Below are 18236 nucleotides of genomic sequence, written 5' to 3'. Positions count from 1 at the left end.
TGTACATTATGTACATTATATTAAGGAATAAGGAAATGCTCTTCCTAATCTTCAATTACAATTCTGTCTTCAATTATCCATGTTCAATTACCACTTTTGATAAAATTGGCAAAACCTGAATCTGGATTTGTTGACAAGTTTGTTCTTTTTACTAATTCAATTGAAAGTAATAATGCAGAAAAAAGAGAAGACTGACCTTGACCTTAAATATGACCTTGAGTGAATGTCAAGGTCACACAATGAAAGGAAATGTTGTTCAATGGCACCAGTCTGAGCACTGTATCTCAGTTTGTAGCCAAGTTATAGATAAAAAAGTATTTCTTTTGGGGGTTTTTTTTTTGTGACATCATGAACTTTGACTCCTGCCAATCTTTTTAGTGGTAGGTCATACAGCTTCGGCCCAATGAAATAAAATACTCTACTTGAGATGAGCTTTTCATAAATGTAAACATTGAACTTGTACGATAAATATTCGTAGAGATATGGACAATTTTTGTTTTTGACACTTGACGTGACCTTGACGTTTTTTCATTGATTCCCTCAATCATTAGTTAGAGGGTGATTTGCTCCTTTCTTACTGCAGGGTGAGCCCAAACACCTCGCTCCAATTTGATGACGCGTTCCCACTTTGATGACAAATTTGACACGGCACTGAGCTGGAGAAGCCGTGCCTCCAGACACGCCCATGAAGATGAGCATTTCAGCGTCCTTCACACAGTGCTATGTATGTATTTTCTACAGTCTATGTATGTACAGGCAAACGCCCCACGCTCTGTCTCGTGTTTATAAAGCAGCATGAGCTCGGCTACGGAGTGGGTGGCCCTACGTCACCGTGCGGGGAGGAGGAAGTCAGTGTCCCATCTATAGACACGCCCACTCATGAATATGCATAAGTAGGCCGCAAATCAGCCTGTTTGTGTAGAGTTGCTCAGAAAGTGACTTTTCAGAGGCTGAAACTCTGGAAAATAGGAGAGTTTGAGAAAATTAACCTCAAATACTATGTTTTCGGGGTTTTTAGAACAAATGGAGATACAGTAGTGGAAAAATAGCATGACATGGGAACTTTAATATTAGGCAGGAGTTGAGGTGTTGTAAAGCTAAGCATTTTGCCACTTCGCTGAGAATTCTGCTGGTGATGATACTCAGACAGATTATGGTACTTTTTGCTATTCAGGGTTTAAAAACATCATACTGGACAGCAGCTGTGGGATTGTAGGGAAGAACATCCATATCTTCTGATTGTCGTCAAATCTATTTTCAAACAGAAACAATATATAAAGGGCTTTAGGAAGACACATGTTGAGATAAAAACAATATATTAGTAAAAACCATTTGACCTGGTTATATTATGAGAAAGTTAAAATTCTCTAAATTACAGCCTCAACTGCTGATGATGTTTTTAATCCAAGTTTTACACCTCGTTACCATGTTTTAATCTTTAATAAATACAGGGTATTTACTTCACCTAATCACTAACCACTGGATAAATGTTTTTCAACCTATAATAAAACCATAAAATCTGGTTTAAAAAAACAACCAAAACCAAAAGCTTTGATTTCATATGTAGTATGTAATGGTTCTCTTTCATAACATTTGTTTTGATGTCTCACTCATGTTACTCAGAGATCTGGGGTTATGTAAACAACCTATAGTTTTTAATTGTATCGCATGTATATTTATACTCAAATCCTAAAATTCCTTGACTCTACTTGCATAGCTACACAATGCAGCTCCTTGTTTGATTTGGTCTTATGCACCCAAAGACTATATGTTTTTATGGAGGTAAATTTGTGTTTAAAAAACTTTTCAATCAAAAAAATATTTCAGACCCAAATAATGGTATTTAAAAACACTTTTTACTTTGATTGAAAATATTTTTTCATTGACAACTATTTTTAATATATTTTTTTAACTATATCCTCTAGTTTTGGAAAAGCTCTTCTTCTTTTCCCTATTTACCAGCACTCTCTAGTGGCCATGATGCGTTACTGCAGTTTTGCAAAAGTTTCCCATGTTGGGTTTCCCACACCCACACCTAACCTTATGAATGGGGATCATCAGCAGCGGCTTCTTTCCAAACTCTGAGTCTTTTTGACTCTCATAACAGAAAAGCGTCTGCGTTCGGAGCACGCCGTGAAAGTTTCCCCACAAGTCGTCGTTTTCAAGCTGAGGAGCAGAAGTGAAGAGTTCCTGATTGGAAAGGATAAAGTATTTACATTTGGACAGAAATAGACAGAGGTTTAGTTACCTTCACTGTGACTGGGCCGCTTAGAACTGACTGGGTCATACAGAGAGGTTGAGCGACTAAACGACAGCACATGTTTCCATAGAGAGGCAACCAGAAAGGACTTTCCTCTGAAAAACATCCCAACATGAAGTCAAAAGGAAGAAAGGTACAGATGAGGTGATAAACTGTGAAAAGAGTTTATTTACCTGTTGTGGAAAGTGTCAAATCATGCGTCTTAAAACCTTCCTGGACATGCTTGATTGTCAGCGTAGTGTGAGCCAGGAGGTTAAACTTTGGTCCTCTTCAAACAGAATTGTGAAGGTTGGGGTCAATTACATTTTTCAATTACAATTACATCTTCAATTATCTATGTTCAATTACAACTCAAATACAATTATGGTGACCGGTATTTTTTCCAATTACGATTATTATTTTTCCTCTGAAAGTCAATTACAATTATGTTCTCAATCAATAAAGTTAAATTACAATTATTGACAATTACCTAGCCGGAATTATATAAGCCCATAAAAGTCAGTTCTGACCCATGTCCTAAATCAGCTGAAAAACACACAAATAAAATTCCTGATATCCAATTTGTTTTTTTTATTTTTTTGTTACCTTGTTAGGCTTCCTAATCAATAAAAATATTGGTATTAGTATTTTTGGTATGGGCGTCTGAACCTTTTTTTTGTCAATATACCCATAGATTTGTTTTTGTTGCGGCAAAATCATAGGCAGAGTTTGAGATTTTTGCCGGGAGAGGGGCAAAAGACAATATAGAATTAAAAGTCTAGCAACCACAATGTAGATAGAATAGAATAATGCAAAAATGATTAGTAACATAATTTTGCCATAACTGGCTGCAGTGTCGCTTCACCATTTACATTGTGAAGAACAATTGCACAACAGAAGAAGAACCAACCTAAAGTCTCAAATATTTGGGACCATTTCACTCAAAACTTATACTACACACCTGAGGTGGAACAACAAATGAATTAATATTTATTTTCTACAGTAACTGTGTTTTGTGGCACTTAAAAATCTTGCAAATTATGTACATTATATCAATTATTATTATTATTATTATTAATTTTTTTTTAACTGAATTTGGGAAAACTGATGAAAACTTTTGACCACTGGGGGTTAAATTACACCATAATTGTAATTATTATTAATTACATGATTACAGTTATAATTGACCCCAACCCTGATGAGCACAATCAGTCACAATAAAACAGCTCCTCATGTTGGTGTGTGTTCCAGTGCTTACAGTGAGGACAGTTCTGGGAATACTGGAGGTGGGATGTCCTCAGGTCTTAAATCTCCCCCTCCTGTTGAAATGTATCCACACAGGGTGGCGGACTCGAAGGCAGCACGGATCTTTTTTCCAGACGAGCTTCCTAAAGTGCCACTGAAGAGGCTGCCTCGCCTTGGCCTAGCGGGTCTGGGGTAGTAGTCCTCTACCACACAACTGCTGTACAACTCAACATGGAGCTCAAACTCAGGGCCCACATTGTTGCTACTCACACACAGAGAAACACTCATTAAAGCACATTTTACTCAACAATTTTCATCTCGTTCGATGGAGAAGACTCACAAAATGATGGCGTCTTCAAAGCAGATGTCTGTTAAAGTTCGGTCCACCGTCACCAGGTCAGTGTCCTTGATCTCGGTGCCACAATGAAGCAGGCAGAAGACAGTGCAGCGCTGCAGCTCTGGGAAAAGGCCACATCGTGAGTCCTCTCTTACAGTATATCCTTGCTTTGACACTTCTATCTCTGCAAACCACAATAGTAGAAATGCAATAACTTGCAAATCTCACACCTTTCTTTATTTGATTTATGTTATTTCTCCGAAGGAGATACTAACTTAGGATATACTGTATCTCAAAAGGGCAAGAAAAGGCCTTGAGTGGGCTGAGCTGACAGTTGACTCAGAATCAGGAGAGAAAGGCCTCTGTACTTTAAAATCAAACTTTTAACTTGTGGAAAAAAAGGAGTGTAAAAAAAAAAAAAAGTATCCATTACAGAAGCTGATTAAGGCTAATTTTGATGGAGCAAATCATTTTGGGCAAATCACGAATAAAGTCAAAATGTCGAGATTAAAGTTGAAATTTCGAGAATAAAGACATATAATGTTGAGATTGAAGTCGAAAAAACAGGAAATTTAACTTGCAAAAACCTAATTTCTCATCACTTGTATTGTTTGACTTGATTTTCCTTTTTTGGTATTTTAAAAGAAAGAAAATTCAATTATTCAAATTTACGAGCTTGTGCTTCCCAAAGCAAACGTACCTCCTTTGTTCTTGAAGTATTCCGAGTCTTTCCACATGAGAGGGATTCTCAGGTCTGGTGAGAGCAGAAGACGCGAGACGGATAAAAACAATGGTCCTGTGTAAATAAATAAATACATGCTCACCTGACACTGCTACTTTTCCTGCACATGGCAGTGGACCTTCAGATGATCTGCAGACAATGAGGGACCATCAAGCACAGACAGAAACACCCAGACATCTCACAAATAATAAATAAAGTGTGTGAATGCCTCGTACTGTACATTAGATCTTGCTTTGTATTTTTTCATGATACATTTTTTTTTTTTAATTTATATCATAAAGAAGTCAGACTAGGGATGCAAATAAGAGAGGATTCAAATCAATATATCTCCTACTTTAGTGTTCCTTAGTGTCTGCCTTTCACTCTTCTCACTCCATTATGACGCTTTCCCCTTTTCTTGTTCAATTTTAAACTTTAGTTTCAGCTCCATTATCTTATGGTTATTTCCAATAACTTTTTCCCATGCATTTCTCCCGAGCTTCTGTCTAAATTTCTCAAACTTTTCTACTCAGATATTCTCATTTTTCTGTCTCTCTGTACCCTCTGTACAGACAAGAAACCAAAACAGAGTTAGATTAATGTTTCTGTGTGAGCAACACACACACAGATAGGAACATAGGCTACATTTAAAAAAATAATATATGTATATAATATTAAAATAATGTATTATAACCCTATTTTGATATCAATTTCTGGTGACCCCAAAAACGTTTGTTTGTGATCATGTTTGAGCTCAGATATTTATTTTACTGCATTTTAGTTTAACTAGATTTATATTTCACAAAGTGAAAGTATAGAAATACAGTTGTTTAAGATTGTGCCGTTTTAATAATAATAAAAAAGAGAATAAATCAGAAATTTCAGGCGACCCAAAATGGGGTCACGATTCCCAAGGTTGAAAAACACTGATTTAGTGGCTGCTGAATAGATCTATTTCTATAGTTTTTATCATTTCCGGTCATCTCATACACTTATATTTGTTAAATTTCCACTCTCTCTCTCTCCTGTACCCCCTGTAGTGCCATTGTGTCAGGGGCATAGCACCACATTTTGGGCCCTGGGTTCAAACCATCTTGTTGGGTCCCTCCTATTAGTTTTAATATGTACACCTCTTTTTTTTTTTTTAAAGTGTCTACTTGTACGGTTGCCGTAAAAACAACCTCCGGTGCTATTGGTACGGTTACCGAAGTACAAGTATGTAGCGTCATAGAGTTAGGGTTAGGTTATAACACAATAGTGCAACATTTTTTAGGGTTAGGGTTAGAGTAAGGGTGAGGTTTAGTTAAGGTTTAGTCACGCAACCTAAACTGACCAATGACTGACCTATCACGTGACCAAAATTGGCCAATGAGGCGGCGCTGCGTACGGATAGAATGTCGGTATATTGATATGGCAGCCGTACGGATAGCCACTGCCTTTTTGTTTTTTGCCCGGAAACTATTCTAGTATTGTTATATAAGCTTTCTTTTTTCCTTCACATTAACCCAGAAGTTCAATTAAATTCAACTTTATTTGTATAGCACAATTTACAACAAAGTCATCTCAAAATATATCTTATCGAAATATAAAATTCATAATAAAGAGAAAACCCAACAAGATCCACATGAACAAGCAGTTAGCGACAGTGGGAAGAAACAACTCCTTTTAACAGGAAGAAATCTCCATCTGCTGTGACTGGTTGGGGTTACAAACGTTTTTTGGGTAGCCGTGACCCCATTTTGAATATCACAAATGTCCAGCGACCCCACAGACATTTTGTTCTGCTAGAATTAGTCTTCTATCATGTTTTTTAAGGTGTGTTACAGAGTAGCCAGGATTAGTGACAAAGTGACAAGTGCACCACCTTAGATATTGTTATACTGGGCGACTGTGGCTCAGGTGGTAGTGGGTCGTCCTCTGATCGAGAGGTTGGGGGTTCGATCCCAGTACCTGACTATGTGTCGAAGTGTCTTTGGGCAAGGCACTGAACCCAAAGTTGCTCCCAGTGGTTGACTAGCGCCTTGCATGGCAGTCCTGTCCCACTGGTGTGTGAATGTGAGAGTGATTGGGTGAATGAGCAGATATGTAAAGTGCGTTGAGACTGCTTCAGTGTGGTGATAAAGTCTATTTACCATACTGCATTTTATTTGAACTAGATTTATGTTTGAGAAAGTTTAAGTATAGGATACAGTTATTTGATATTTATTGAGTGTGATGTGTATTTCAAAAACAATAATTTAAAAAATTCTAAACATAGATTTTAATCCGTTTTACCTACCTTTTTTTTGTTTAACCAATTAGTGGACATTTAAACCACATTATAAATCCAGGCTGACCCCACATGGGGTCCTGACCCCAAGGTTGAAAAAAACTGGGGGGAGGGGGTATAACTAATATATATATATATATATATATATATACTGTATGTATCCACACAAAGCAAACGTGTACAACAGTTAATAAAAGGTAAAGCAACCTTTTTAAGAGTTGGTGGCAGCAAAATCTTTAAAATCTTTTTCTTTTTTTTTAATTTGACGTGCTAAAGGAATGTTCCAGCATTTAAATGCGCAAGAGTGCACATAGTTAATTTCAAACAAAATAATATATTGCCTTAAACAGATGTAAGTGTTTTAAAGCTCACCTCTGGAGAATTGGACAGTTGATTTCCCTTTTTTAACCTTCGCTCCTTTTTTTTTTTTTTTTTTTTTTTTTTTTTTACTTTTTGGCCTGGTTTTTCTTTCTTGAGGAAAGAAATGCTGCAGTGTATCTCCCGCTCCATGTCACATCCACAGTTCAGACTACCTGTATGCATATACCTGTTACAGCTGTAGAAGCAGACGCAGTCGTACCTTTTGCATTGTTTTAAAGGTAGTGGTAGCTAGAGCCCTGGTGCAGCATGAATAATTGTTTTCAGTGCAAAACTGTGATTAACAACCAGTTTATTTTCACACAGGGCCCTTTTCATTCCAATATAAATAATCTAAAATGTTTAAAATGCATTTTCGTACATATATATAAAAGACGTTTGAGGGTCCAACCCTGCCTTGGGCCCTGGGTATTATATATATATATATATATATATATATATATATATATAAAAGACGTTTGAGGGTCCAACCCTGCCTTGGGCCCTGGGTATTATATATATATATATATAAAAGACGTTTGAGGGTCCAACCCTGCCTTGGGCCCTGGGTATTATATATATATATATATATATATATATATATATATATATATATATATATATATATTATAAATCACTTTTCCACAGCCCTTCAGTTGATATAAAGTCAAACATCCAAAGAATGTTTCATACTGTATATCCCTATAGCTGTGCTTTGTCTGACCTGTGACCTGCACTCTGGAGGATTTGGGCTTTTCTCATCTTCTGTAGTTGGCTGAGCATGGCCAGGATGCGGGCGTTGCAGGTCAGCAGGCTTTTGGAGGCCTCCAGGGCCTGCTCTCTCTGGGTGCAGGCGGCCAGGAGTTTAGTGGCTCCTTCACGCATTCGCACTTCCCGCTCGATCTGCTGCAGCAGCTCCTGGTCCTGAGCGAGACCAACGGGGAGAACAAATGGAGAAACAGACAGACATTATCATGGCATTCTCACGGCTGCTCTCTGTTACTGCTGGTATCAAGCTTTAATGTCAGTGAGCTAAACCTGTTGGGTGACATATCAGAATCAGGAGCCTAAGTTTGAAAAGTGCATTGCATGAAATGTAATCCACATGAGAATCTTGTTATGGGAAAGTTTACTCGATAACACAATCTCTGCCATGGAATTCACGTCAGCACAAAGAACTAGCTTTACAACTTCACTCTTCATTCACAGATAGTTATAGTTATACATCTGAAAACAATACCCATATCTACTGTAGCTATGTATGAACAAAAACACTTCACAAATATTCTCCTAAGACACAAAAGGCACCATTAATACACATTGGCAGTGCAAAACAAGTCAAACTGGCTATAAATGTATGCAATGCATGAATCAATCTCACTCTAATATTAATGTTGATATTTATTCCATTTATATCGTTCTGTCAATGTAAACAAGTTTGTCATGCCAATAAAGCTGTTTTGTATTTGAATAGAAATTTAATTGATATCAGATATCGCTCCGACAACAGAAAAAAAAAAAAAAATATCTTCTAAAATCTTTCCCCCTTTCTTTTTTACCTTTTCTGCACATGCTGTAAAATTTTAAATCTCCAATTAAAAACGTATTATTATTGTTATTATTGAAGTTGTTCTTCAGGGTCTTTCTAATTTAGTAGGTCAGCCTAAGGTGTGGGAACCTATTGTTATCCTGCATGTTCTTCTTTTCTGTTCTTTGGAGGAGGAAATCATGCTTCGGTGCAAACAATCACTACATTTTGCACAAAGGTCCAGTCCCATGACAGATTACCTCAGCTGCAAAAACAGGCCAATCATCCAAAAGGTAGCGCTAAAGGAACATTTTCAAAAATTCACATCAAATCAGCCAAATGTGCTACAGATATGATACTTACACTAAAATGAAGTTCCAACAATGAAGAAACTGTGGTAAATTTAAACCTATTGCAAACTATGAAGTGCGTCACTCTGCACACTGCTGTCTTGTTTTGCCTAAAATTGCCTGGCCCATACCATTGCTGCGCAGCAGCTTTATTTCAGAGTCTGCAAACAAGTTCCAACAATGAAGAAACTGCGGTAAACTATTGCAAATGCCTTTAAACGCTTACAGCTGCTCTCTTGTTTTGCCTAAAATTGTCCTCAAATTATTAATTTTTTTTATTTTATACAGTAGTACAATAATCTTATATTTAGGGTTAAAATGTATGTAATCATTGTTTAATAATAATACACGGTGGAGTTTCGAAACCATACCTAACTATTGTTTTCTGAGTAATATCAATTGATCAAACCTTTAACATTTCACACTACAAAATAAATAATACAAGTATGTACGATTCCTGCTGATATCGTATCAAATCGATATCATCCAATATGCAAATATTACTCCTGACATAGTTGGCCATGTTGATTCTTTTCCATTACAATGACACCTTGCCTACGTGTCTGCTCATGTTTGAACAGGCAAGAAATGTTTGTTAAGATTTAGGGATCAGAGTGTTGTTACATAATCATCTCACTCTTTCTGATCCTAAGCCTTGTTGGTATTTAGTGATTTACATTGGAATGAAAATCTGTAGTTGATGGTGACCCTATTGGGTTTTAGATCACTGTATTTGTAAAATCATCATATTAAAGATATGACTTACGATACATTTATACAGAGTAATAAAACAGAATTCCCAAAAACAGGGTTTGGGTCATATTGGTCAATACAATTTTTCAGTTACAATTACATCTTCAATTATAGCTCAATTACGATTACATTGAGCAGCATTTTTCCAATTACAATGTTTATTTCCTCCTGAAAGTCAATTATATTCACATTCTCAATTACTAAAGTTAAATTACAATTAATCACAATTACTGATCCTTTAATAAATACATCAATAAAATGTATCCATCCTCTTGTGTTGGCACCTCTTATGATAACAGCTCAGTTTTGAGCCTTGTTTTAAATCAGCCGTAAAATACACTACAAAATATTATATATCATCCAATTTGTTTTCCATCTCTTAGTTACCTTGTTAGGCTTCTTGATCTATGAAAATATTGGTATTAATATTTTTGATGTAGGCGTCCGAGCCTTTTTTTTTTGTCAGTATTGATAGTATAGATTTAAAAAATGATCCTCAAGAAAACTCGCAGGTAGAGAGAAACATATGAAACATATAATTGTTAACTAGTACGTATGAGTAACTTAGCAGGGTCGGCTTTAGGTCATTAGGTGCCCAAGGCAAGAGTGGACTTTGATCGCCCCGCCCCCCCATGAATGAATACAAATAGATATCAAGACAAAACAATGCAATTCTGCGACACAACAAACCATTGAAAAAAACAACCTATTTTAAAATTTAGAATAATGCATTATAACACGTACAGGTATAGTGCAAATGTCTCGAGGGAACAATAACAACAATGGTGCAAAATTCAAAAGCAATACAAAACAGTGCAATCAAAAGTTAAAATAAAATATAAAAGTTTCAGTCTACTTTCCTGTTTGGTTTTACTCGTCAGCAACACAAATCTTAAAACCAAAGAACACAATGTGCAAACAACACAATAGCCTTATGGAATAGAACAAGAATTAAAATTAAATAAATATAAATATGGGCAGAATATTAGCAGGTATAGTTACAGATTTAATACTAATATTCAATTGTGTAAAGGGTGTTTCACGTTTGTTATAACTTTTGAAGTTATTAAAAAAAAAAAAAATTGGGAGTGGGTGGGTGCAATTTGGCACCGAGGCGGCCGCCTGTTTTGCCTGTCTGGAAGGCCGGCCCTGCGTGTAAGCTATAAAACTGTAACATGGTTCCTCAAGTTTGCGTTTAATTAACATTTTATAACAGTTCTGTGTCAGTTACAATTACAAAGTCAGCTATCTGAACTCAATTACAATTCATTTATGATTACAGCAACATATATTTTTCAATTACAATTATAATTACATCATAATTGTAATTAATTATCAATAATGTGATTACAATTACAATGAGCTTCAACCTTGCCCCCAAACTATTATCTCTGAATCTTAGTTTCAAAATGTATCCTATACTTTAGTGTAAAATAAATAAATAATACTGTAAAGTGAAGGAAGTCACACTGACCTGGATGTTGTCATTCATGGTGGTTCTCGTCCCTCTGAGTCTGGCTGGTCTCAGCGACTGGAATAATATCCCAGCAGCTGCTTACTCAACACAGAGGGATCGAAACAGTCCTAAGCCTTAACACAAGAGCTGCAATGTGAGGGATTAACAATGTCTCCAACATTTTAATTGGACAGCTCCATCAAAGCAAGACTGGACTCTTTAATCAAGTCATCGTTCCTGCAAAAGATGTGCAACTCATCAATGTATACAACAGTAAAAAGAGTTCAATAAATCCTCTGTATTTCATTTTTACCACATAGGAAGTTGCACCCATAAACAGGTGGTATCGGCCACCGTTGAGGTATATTAAGACCTTAAATGCATTCAACAAGTTGAATTCTAACAGCAATAGGAGCAAAAGAAAAGGAAAGTGTTGAGAACAAACAGATGGTGAAAGAATAAACTATATTCAAGTCTTTAAGAGTTCCATATTTTATTTTGACATTGTTTTATATACAAAAATCCTGTACATTGTTTTCCCTCAATGATTAACAAATCACCACTATATACAACTGAACATATGTGACAACTTCCCAAATGTATCTTATCTTATTGTGATGGTACGTTGATGAAAATAAACCAAAAAAAAAATCTACAAAAAAAGGTTAAAAGGGCAAGACATTAAAATGTACGTATGTTTTCAAGTTGCCGTGTAATGTTACACACTTCCTGAGACCTTGTGTAAATCATAAGTAATACTCAAAACAATTATTGTACAATAAATACATTATTATAAATCTTTGTGCCAGTAAAACACTCCAAAGGAAACAGGAAGGAGCTTCACTTTCAATCACTGCTCTACAAAACCAAAGTGCTGAAACTGGCAGTAAAAAACAACATTTCCCCATGTAAAATTTACAAAAATTATGGAGATTTGAAAAGGAAAAAGACTTTCTACTTTTCCTCCACTTCTGTAAAAATGTCCCCAAAGAAGTACTGAGACACAGTGATGGGCTCCTCATCGGGTGAGCTGTCCATCACGCACACGTTTTCCTGAGATGCTGAAACCTACAAGGAAAACCACAGAGATACAGTAATATTAAGCTCAGATCACTAACACTAGAGTAGGGCTTCACAACCTTTTTTTGGATCATGACACCATTTTTATATCACAAATTTCTGGGGACCCCAAAGACTTAATTTTATATTATTTATTCATTACGTTATATAATATTTTAGATATATATGTGATAAAGTGAAAATATAGAAAACAGTTGTTTAAGAGTGTGTTGTATTAATTTTGAAAAGAATAATTAAAAAATCAGTAACTTTTTTTTCTTTATCAATTACTAGACATTCCAGGCGACCCCACATGGGGTAGCGATCCCAAGGTTGGAAAAACCCTGCACGAAAGCAACAAGCCCTCAGTCTACCATGTTTGTCTCACCTCTGCTGTACAAACAGACGTGTTGTGATCAGTGCGGCCCGATGTCACCTCGAGATCCGCCTCCATTTGTGATGGAACCGCGGTTTTCTTGCCTTGCGTCGTTGAACGTATGTCATGTGATGAGGAGGTAGCAGGCTCTGGCACACGCGATTTTTCTCGCACAGCTCTAGCCTTCGATCCCTTAGAGAGTGCTTTGGGGGGTGGAGGAGACTTTGTGCTGGCTGGTTTGTCTTTGGGTTTTCTGTCAGAACATTTAAAGAGAAACATAAGTGTAGCAGACACAGTCTGTGACGTGTTAACAGACACCACAGCACACCTCGTTTTACAGAGAAGACCAACAGAAGTTTGTTAACAATAGATAGAATAACAATTTAACAACAATTACCCAGCTTAACCTCTTGCGCGCTCCAGAGAAAAGCCTCCATTCCCCCACTGTTGTGAAGGACCGAAGCCTGCTAACGCTGTTAGAGGCCAGCTGGGACCAGCTACACAACACAACGCTGTGAAACCTACTATTCCAAACCAGCTGTGGAACTAGCGGTGTGGCCAACAAGCCCAGAACGGGCCACGTGGGACACATTCTGCGGTCCTGAGCAGAGCGTTCCCGTCCGGACTGTGCTAATGGACATGCCGTCCAAGGGGACGAGCACCAGCCCTCTTTCGTCAGAGCCCAGGTATTCTGGAACTTCAAATTCTAATCAGACTTAAAGTAACGACTGACAGATATTCTCATCCCCGTGACCAGGAGGAAGGTAAACTATAACCAATAAAGTGGGTTTTTGTATCTTGGTTTTAGGATTACAAATTTCAAGGGAGATGCTTTCGAATTAATTTTGGTTATGTTTTGTTTTTGGGGAAACTGATAAGCTTGAGTGATTAACTTCTGCCACTCCTCTTACCTGACCACTGTCATGGGGAATATGATGATTATCATAATTGGGAGGGCTGGCTTCATTAAGATCAACAAAATCTTCATTTTTGAGCCAAGTCTCAGTGAGGCATAATAAACCTAGTTGATGGTCAAGTATAAGATCACTCACTAAAAGAGATTAAGACAAAAGCGATCTGATATTTAATAGTCCACATTTAATAGTTAAGGGAAAAAGGAATAGAAACTAAAAGAAAGCGGCTGTGCGTCTTGTCATGTCACAAGGTTATAGGTTACATTATAGTTGTTTCTAGCTGTGCCTATTGTATTAAGTTGTTAGTAACCTACACATGTATTATGCTATACAAAATCACCCTCCACTGGATATATAATCAGCTGCAATAAACTATATTTTAACATTTTCGAATGCTAGTCATACTTCAGAGGTTATTTTGGTGAAAGTAACTCAAAAGTAGTGTAACACACTACAATTCAGAGGTAGTAATATTGTAATGTAACTAATTCGTTTTAAATGATAGTAACCAGTAATATGTAATGTATTACATTTTGAAAGTAACTTGCCCAACACTGCACCTAAATCCCATGCTGCTACTGTATATTGATTTTATTTATCTTTTTCTTTCTTCCACTAAGCGTTCTCTTTTTATGTTTAAACTTAAAGCTGCAGTTTGTAAGTTTTCTTGGTTTTATTTGGTCAAAAATCCATAATAATCTTATTATATTGTATTGTATATTGTAATCCAAAGCGTTCTGAGTGAACAGTGAACCTCTCCTCCTTCTCCTGGCTCTGTAAATGAGCTTTAGAAATACAGGAACGTGACGATGAACTTCAGCCAATCAGAGATTTTTTTTACCAACAGGGCGAGCCCATGAGCTGTTTTAAGCATTACTATTGGCTGCTCAAGCTGATTGTCAAAATCAGCTTGAGAGTCTGGACAGTCCCATGGCATTATGTTCCAGCTGAAGTCTCTGATGGCACAGCGGTTACACGGCAAAGCAAGAGGAAAAAGGAAGACCGAGGTGGAGAAGCAACAGAATAAAGGCACAAACATGTTCAGGAGGAACGGTGTCCGCCAAGTAGGTGTGTGCAGTGAACTGTGAGCGATCTGCTTTCATTCAGTGCAGTCCGCCTTGAGTCAGAGAGAGTGAGAACGGAATAAATAGCTTATTAAAAATGATCCAGGGTGGAAAGAAGAGACCCAATTCACCTGCAGTGTGGACGGAGTGTGTCTGCTCTGATCAGCTGGGTGCGGCTGCATGTGTTTGAGGAGCAGCTCTGACTCTGCGCCTCTTACTATCCTTACAGCAGTGAGTGATGCATGCTTTCATGTCTCTAAAACATCAGAAAAATCTCCAATGGCACAAGATAAAGTTCCTACATTTGTTACTAGTCTCTATGAAGAAATCAGTCTCAAAGTTTGATAGTGCACGCATGCACGCAGGAGTTTCGTTCAGGAGGGGAGGGGGGAGTATGGAGCGCCTCACAATTTTACATACCCCAGCTTTAACTATTTGTCTGTGGTTCATGTATCAATATTGTAGATAATTTGACAAGAATTCACACAAGTGATCACAAACACTTGAACTCAATTCTAGATGGCACGCCGACAAATCTTAATGTTAATATCAATAATAATAATTTATATTGTCATCTTTAAAACCCTTTGTCCGCCAACATAATATTCCTCATGCAGATCAGGAATAAAAATGTGCAAACATCCTTGTACCTTTTCTGTCTTTGACCCCTGACATGCTTCGTGGTCTTTGTACCCAGGTTGCTGTTAAGGTCTTCTTCGCTAGTAACACTTTCCTGATCCAGGTCTACGTCCCCACTTCTTAGTTCATGTGACTCTGGAGTCTTTGGCTCTGATGGCCCAGCGTTCTTTGAGCCCTTCCTGGTTTTTCTTCCAGTGTTAGCCGACGGCGTTTCCTCAGTTGATCCTTTACTCCTTTGTTGCCGTTGAGCAGTCGTGGGTTTTGTCTGCGGCTTGGCTGGTTAGAAAATACACAACATACGATGACAAAAACTGGTCTACATGTGATGAACATTTTCAGTTACCTCTACTCCTGGTGCATGGCCGTTTCTCCGTTGCAGACGGAACTTCATTATTATCTTCATGTGCTGGAGATTTAAGGGAATGACCTACAGATGTTGGTGTTTCTTTAACACAAAAGATGGGAAGAAAAAAAGTTTTAAATTTTTTTTTTTTTTTAAAATGAGGTCCCATTCACAGTTCAGTTCCATGTCATTACTTTACCTTGTGAAACTTCAGCAACCACCAAGGAAACAGTCTGAAAAATGTGACACAAACACACAAGGAGAAAATGATTGCACATGGTCTTATAAATGTTGAGGTAGGTGCATATTCTATTTCAATATTTCTATTTTAAACATTTTTTGAAGGAATTTGCACTAAATCTCATAGTGAAACCACCTGATGGAGCATTTGCTGTCTAGTGAAAGTGCATTTTAAAGGTGCCTAATAATAATTACATATGAGCATCAGCATAGACACAACACTTCACTTACTTGATATGTGTCGCTCTTGGAGTCACTTTTTTCCGGAGACGAGGGTTTGTTAGGGACAGACTCACCTCCTCCTGTGACCGAAAGCTCCTCGGAAACACTGCAGATGAAATGATAACAGCTCAGGACAAGACACCAAACTAAACAACTGTCAGGCCTGCATTAAAGGAGAGCTTAAAGAGCAACATAACCTCAAAACCACTTTTTTCTGCTGAAAACAAGTGGATTTGGGTTTGAAAGAGTGTTGTTGATTGATTCCTGTCCAACTCTTCACATTTTAGTCAAAGTACGAAAATGTGGCGTATTTTGTTGTAAGATGCAAGAGTGACTGCCCTCTATGGGTTGAAACCTGGCTATTACAATCAAAATTTTGCTACTGAAGAAGAGAGTCAGTGAACTGCCTCTCCAGTACGTTAAAAAAACAATACAAAGTGGCAGCGGCAGCCAAAAGTGAAAATCCGAGGCACTCTAGAGGTGTAAAAATCCTTTATCTAAAACAGGGATGTCATGTCGACGCATTTCAACTCACAAAGTCTTCATCAAGACAAGTATCTCTCTCATAATACTAATATATTATATTTATTTAATTTATCATTGTATAAAGATTATACACATCATTGTAAACCAAGAAGTTAATCAAGTAGGTCATATTAATGTATTTATCAATATAAAAAAATAATATGAATCATTATAGATTAATTAACTCATCAAATAGTCTCTATAAGTGTATTATAAAGAATGTTATACTTATTGTGGACTAAATAGCTCATATTAGTATATTATATTTAGAATTGTAAAAAAACCTGTTGTATATATTGTAAATTAATTAGGTAATAACAAATTGCTCCAGGAAACCCACCCATAATTTCTTGATAATTTCCAGCCTAGACGCACGTCAACTAAAACTTTGGCGTTCAGTTAGTCTTTAAGGACAAAAAACAAACCTTTGTTCTTGTACTAATGCGACTGTCACAGGTTGGTCCAAGACTTGCCCAGCTTCACTGGGATCAGTCTCTGTTGATGTTTGGCCCGGGATCGCAGTCAGAGAGAGGATGAAAAATGGCTCGTCGGGATCTGAAGGTACTTGGTCTGGCAGAACTGTGAGCGAGGAAGAAAAGCAGGTCTAGTACACAAAAGTTGAAATAACAGGATGCAAGTAGAAAATCTTACAATCTGAAAATCTTTGGCAGCTTTGGACGCTGTCGGCACCTGCAGGTGATGCAACCTGCAATTAGACAAAGAGGAAAGAAACATTGAAGAAACCTTTAAAATGGTTTCAGTTGTTGATAAAAGTGTTTGTGCAGTGAAGTCTATATTTTAAAAGTGACACTCCTTTCAAAAGTTTTAACAGATAAATAGAAGTGGAGACAGCTGGCATATTTGACGCTATTTTTTATTTTGCAAACTAGTGGCTTCTTTATGTTTTAAAGCCTTCATCAACTTGCTGATTGAAAAAAAAAGCATGATTGTGAACGTTAGTTGAAGTTTGCAGTGGCTGCTGAAAGTTGATTAATGTGAAAGGACAAAAACCAAGTTTGACAACCTCCTAGTGTCTGCTTGTGGAATATTTTACAAAATTCAACACTGTTGCTAGATTGAAAAAGAGCCATCTTTCGAAATTAATAACAAATACTTTCTAGAAATAAGTCTGTAAGTCACACTGGTATATTAGTTGATTTTAATTAAATTTAATGTTTTCCTAGAAAAATTCATGGTCAACAAATCACATGCTTGACACATCTTTCAGCCAAAAAGAACTCCTCTGTTATTACAATGTGTGAGATTGGCTGAAGAAGATGCCAATCATCAATTGGCTCAGACTTATTTCATGCTACAGCAGTAAACATATCATTTTGAGAAGTCTAATGTAAACAAGCTTAAACAGCATCCTAGTTAAGTGAAAGTCAACTTGCTTTCACTTTCACATGAAGTGATTCACAATTCACATTTTTATTCACAAGTCGTTACTGCCAATTGGCTTTGAAATCCTTGCTCCATCAAAAAAGTCACGAACTCAATTTTCAATGAAAAAATAGCAATGTATACCTTGGAAAATATTATTTTAAGCCAATGCAATAACGTGAGCAACATCTATAGTTTAATTGGCAATAGGAGGGT

The 18236-nt window shown here is 36.9% G+C and overlaps 2 protein-coding genes across 5 annotated transcripts in view; both read right to left on the bottom strand.

Moving 5' to 3' along the window:
- Positions 1-11404, bottom strand: part of LOC114473518 (rhotekin-like) — a 28691-nt gene extending 17287 nt beyond the window's left edge. The window contains exons 1-9 of the mRNA XM_028463192.1: positions 11274-11404; positions 7893-8092; positions 4646-4692; positions 4522-4575; positions 3825-3942; positions 3498-3746; positions 2434-2528; positions 2249-2355; positions 2041-2166 (exon numbers count right to left, since the gene is read on the bottom strand). Coding sequence (XP_028318993.1) covers positions 2041-2166; positions 2249-2355; positions 2434-2528; positions 3498-3746; positions 3825-3942; positions 4522-4575; positions 4646-4692; positions 7893-8092; positions 11274-11291 — 1014 coding nt within the window. The 5' untranslated portion in view covers positions 11292-11404. The remainder of the gene's footprint in view (positions 1-2040; positions 2167-2248; positions 2356-2433; positions 2529-3497; positions 3747-3824; positions 3943-4521; positions 4576-4645; positions 4693-7892; positions 8093-11273) is intronic.
- Positions 11405-11731: 327 nt separating this feature from the next.
- The window catches only part of zgc:162472 (transcription factor TFIIIB component B'' homolog), a 34217-nt gene continuing 27712 nt past the window's right edge, over positions 11732-18236 (bottom strand). For all 4 annotated transcript variants that reach the window (XM_028462947.1, XM_028462949.1, XM_028462950.1 and 1 more), the window contains exons 22-29: positions 17289-17343; positions 17063-17216; positions 16122-16218; positions 15850-15883; positions 15651-15752; positions 15319-15583; positions 12703-12943; positions 11732-12323 (exon numbers count right to left, since the gene is read on the bottom strand). In XM_028462947.1, coding sequence (XP_028318748.1) covers positions 12210-12323; positions 12703-12943; positions 15319-15583; positions 15651-15752; positions 15850-15883; positions 16122-16218; positions 17063-17216; positions 17289-17343 — 1062 coding nt within the window. In that variant the 3' untranslated portion in view covers positions 11732-12209. The remainder of the gene's footprint in view (positions 12324-12702; positions 12944-15318; positions 15584-15650; positions 15753-15849; positions 15884-16121; positions 16219-17062; positions 17217-17288; positions 17344-18236) is intronic.

Source organism: Gouania willdenowi, chromosome 12 (genome assembly GCF_900634775.1).
Source record: "Gouania willdenowi chromosome 12, fGouWil2.1, whole genome shotgun sequence".
NCBI classification, from domain to species: Eukaryota; Metazoa; Chordata; class Actinopteri; order Blenniiformes; family Gobiesocidae; genus Gouania; species Gouania willdenowi.
Note: the sequence above shows the minus strand (reverse complement) of the source record. Positions and strands in the feature narration are given on the sequence as shown.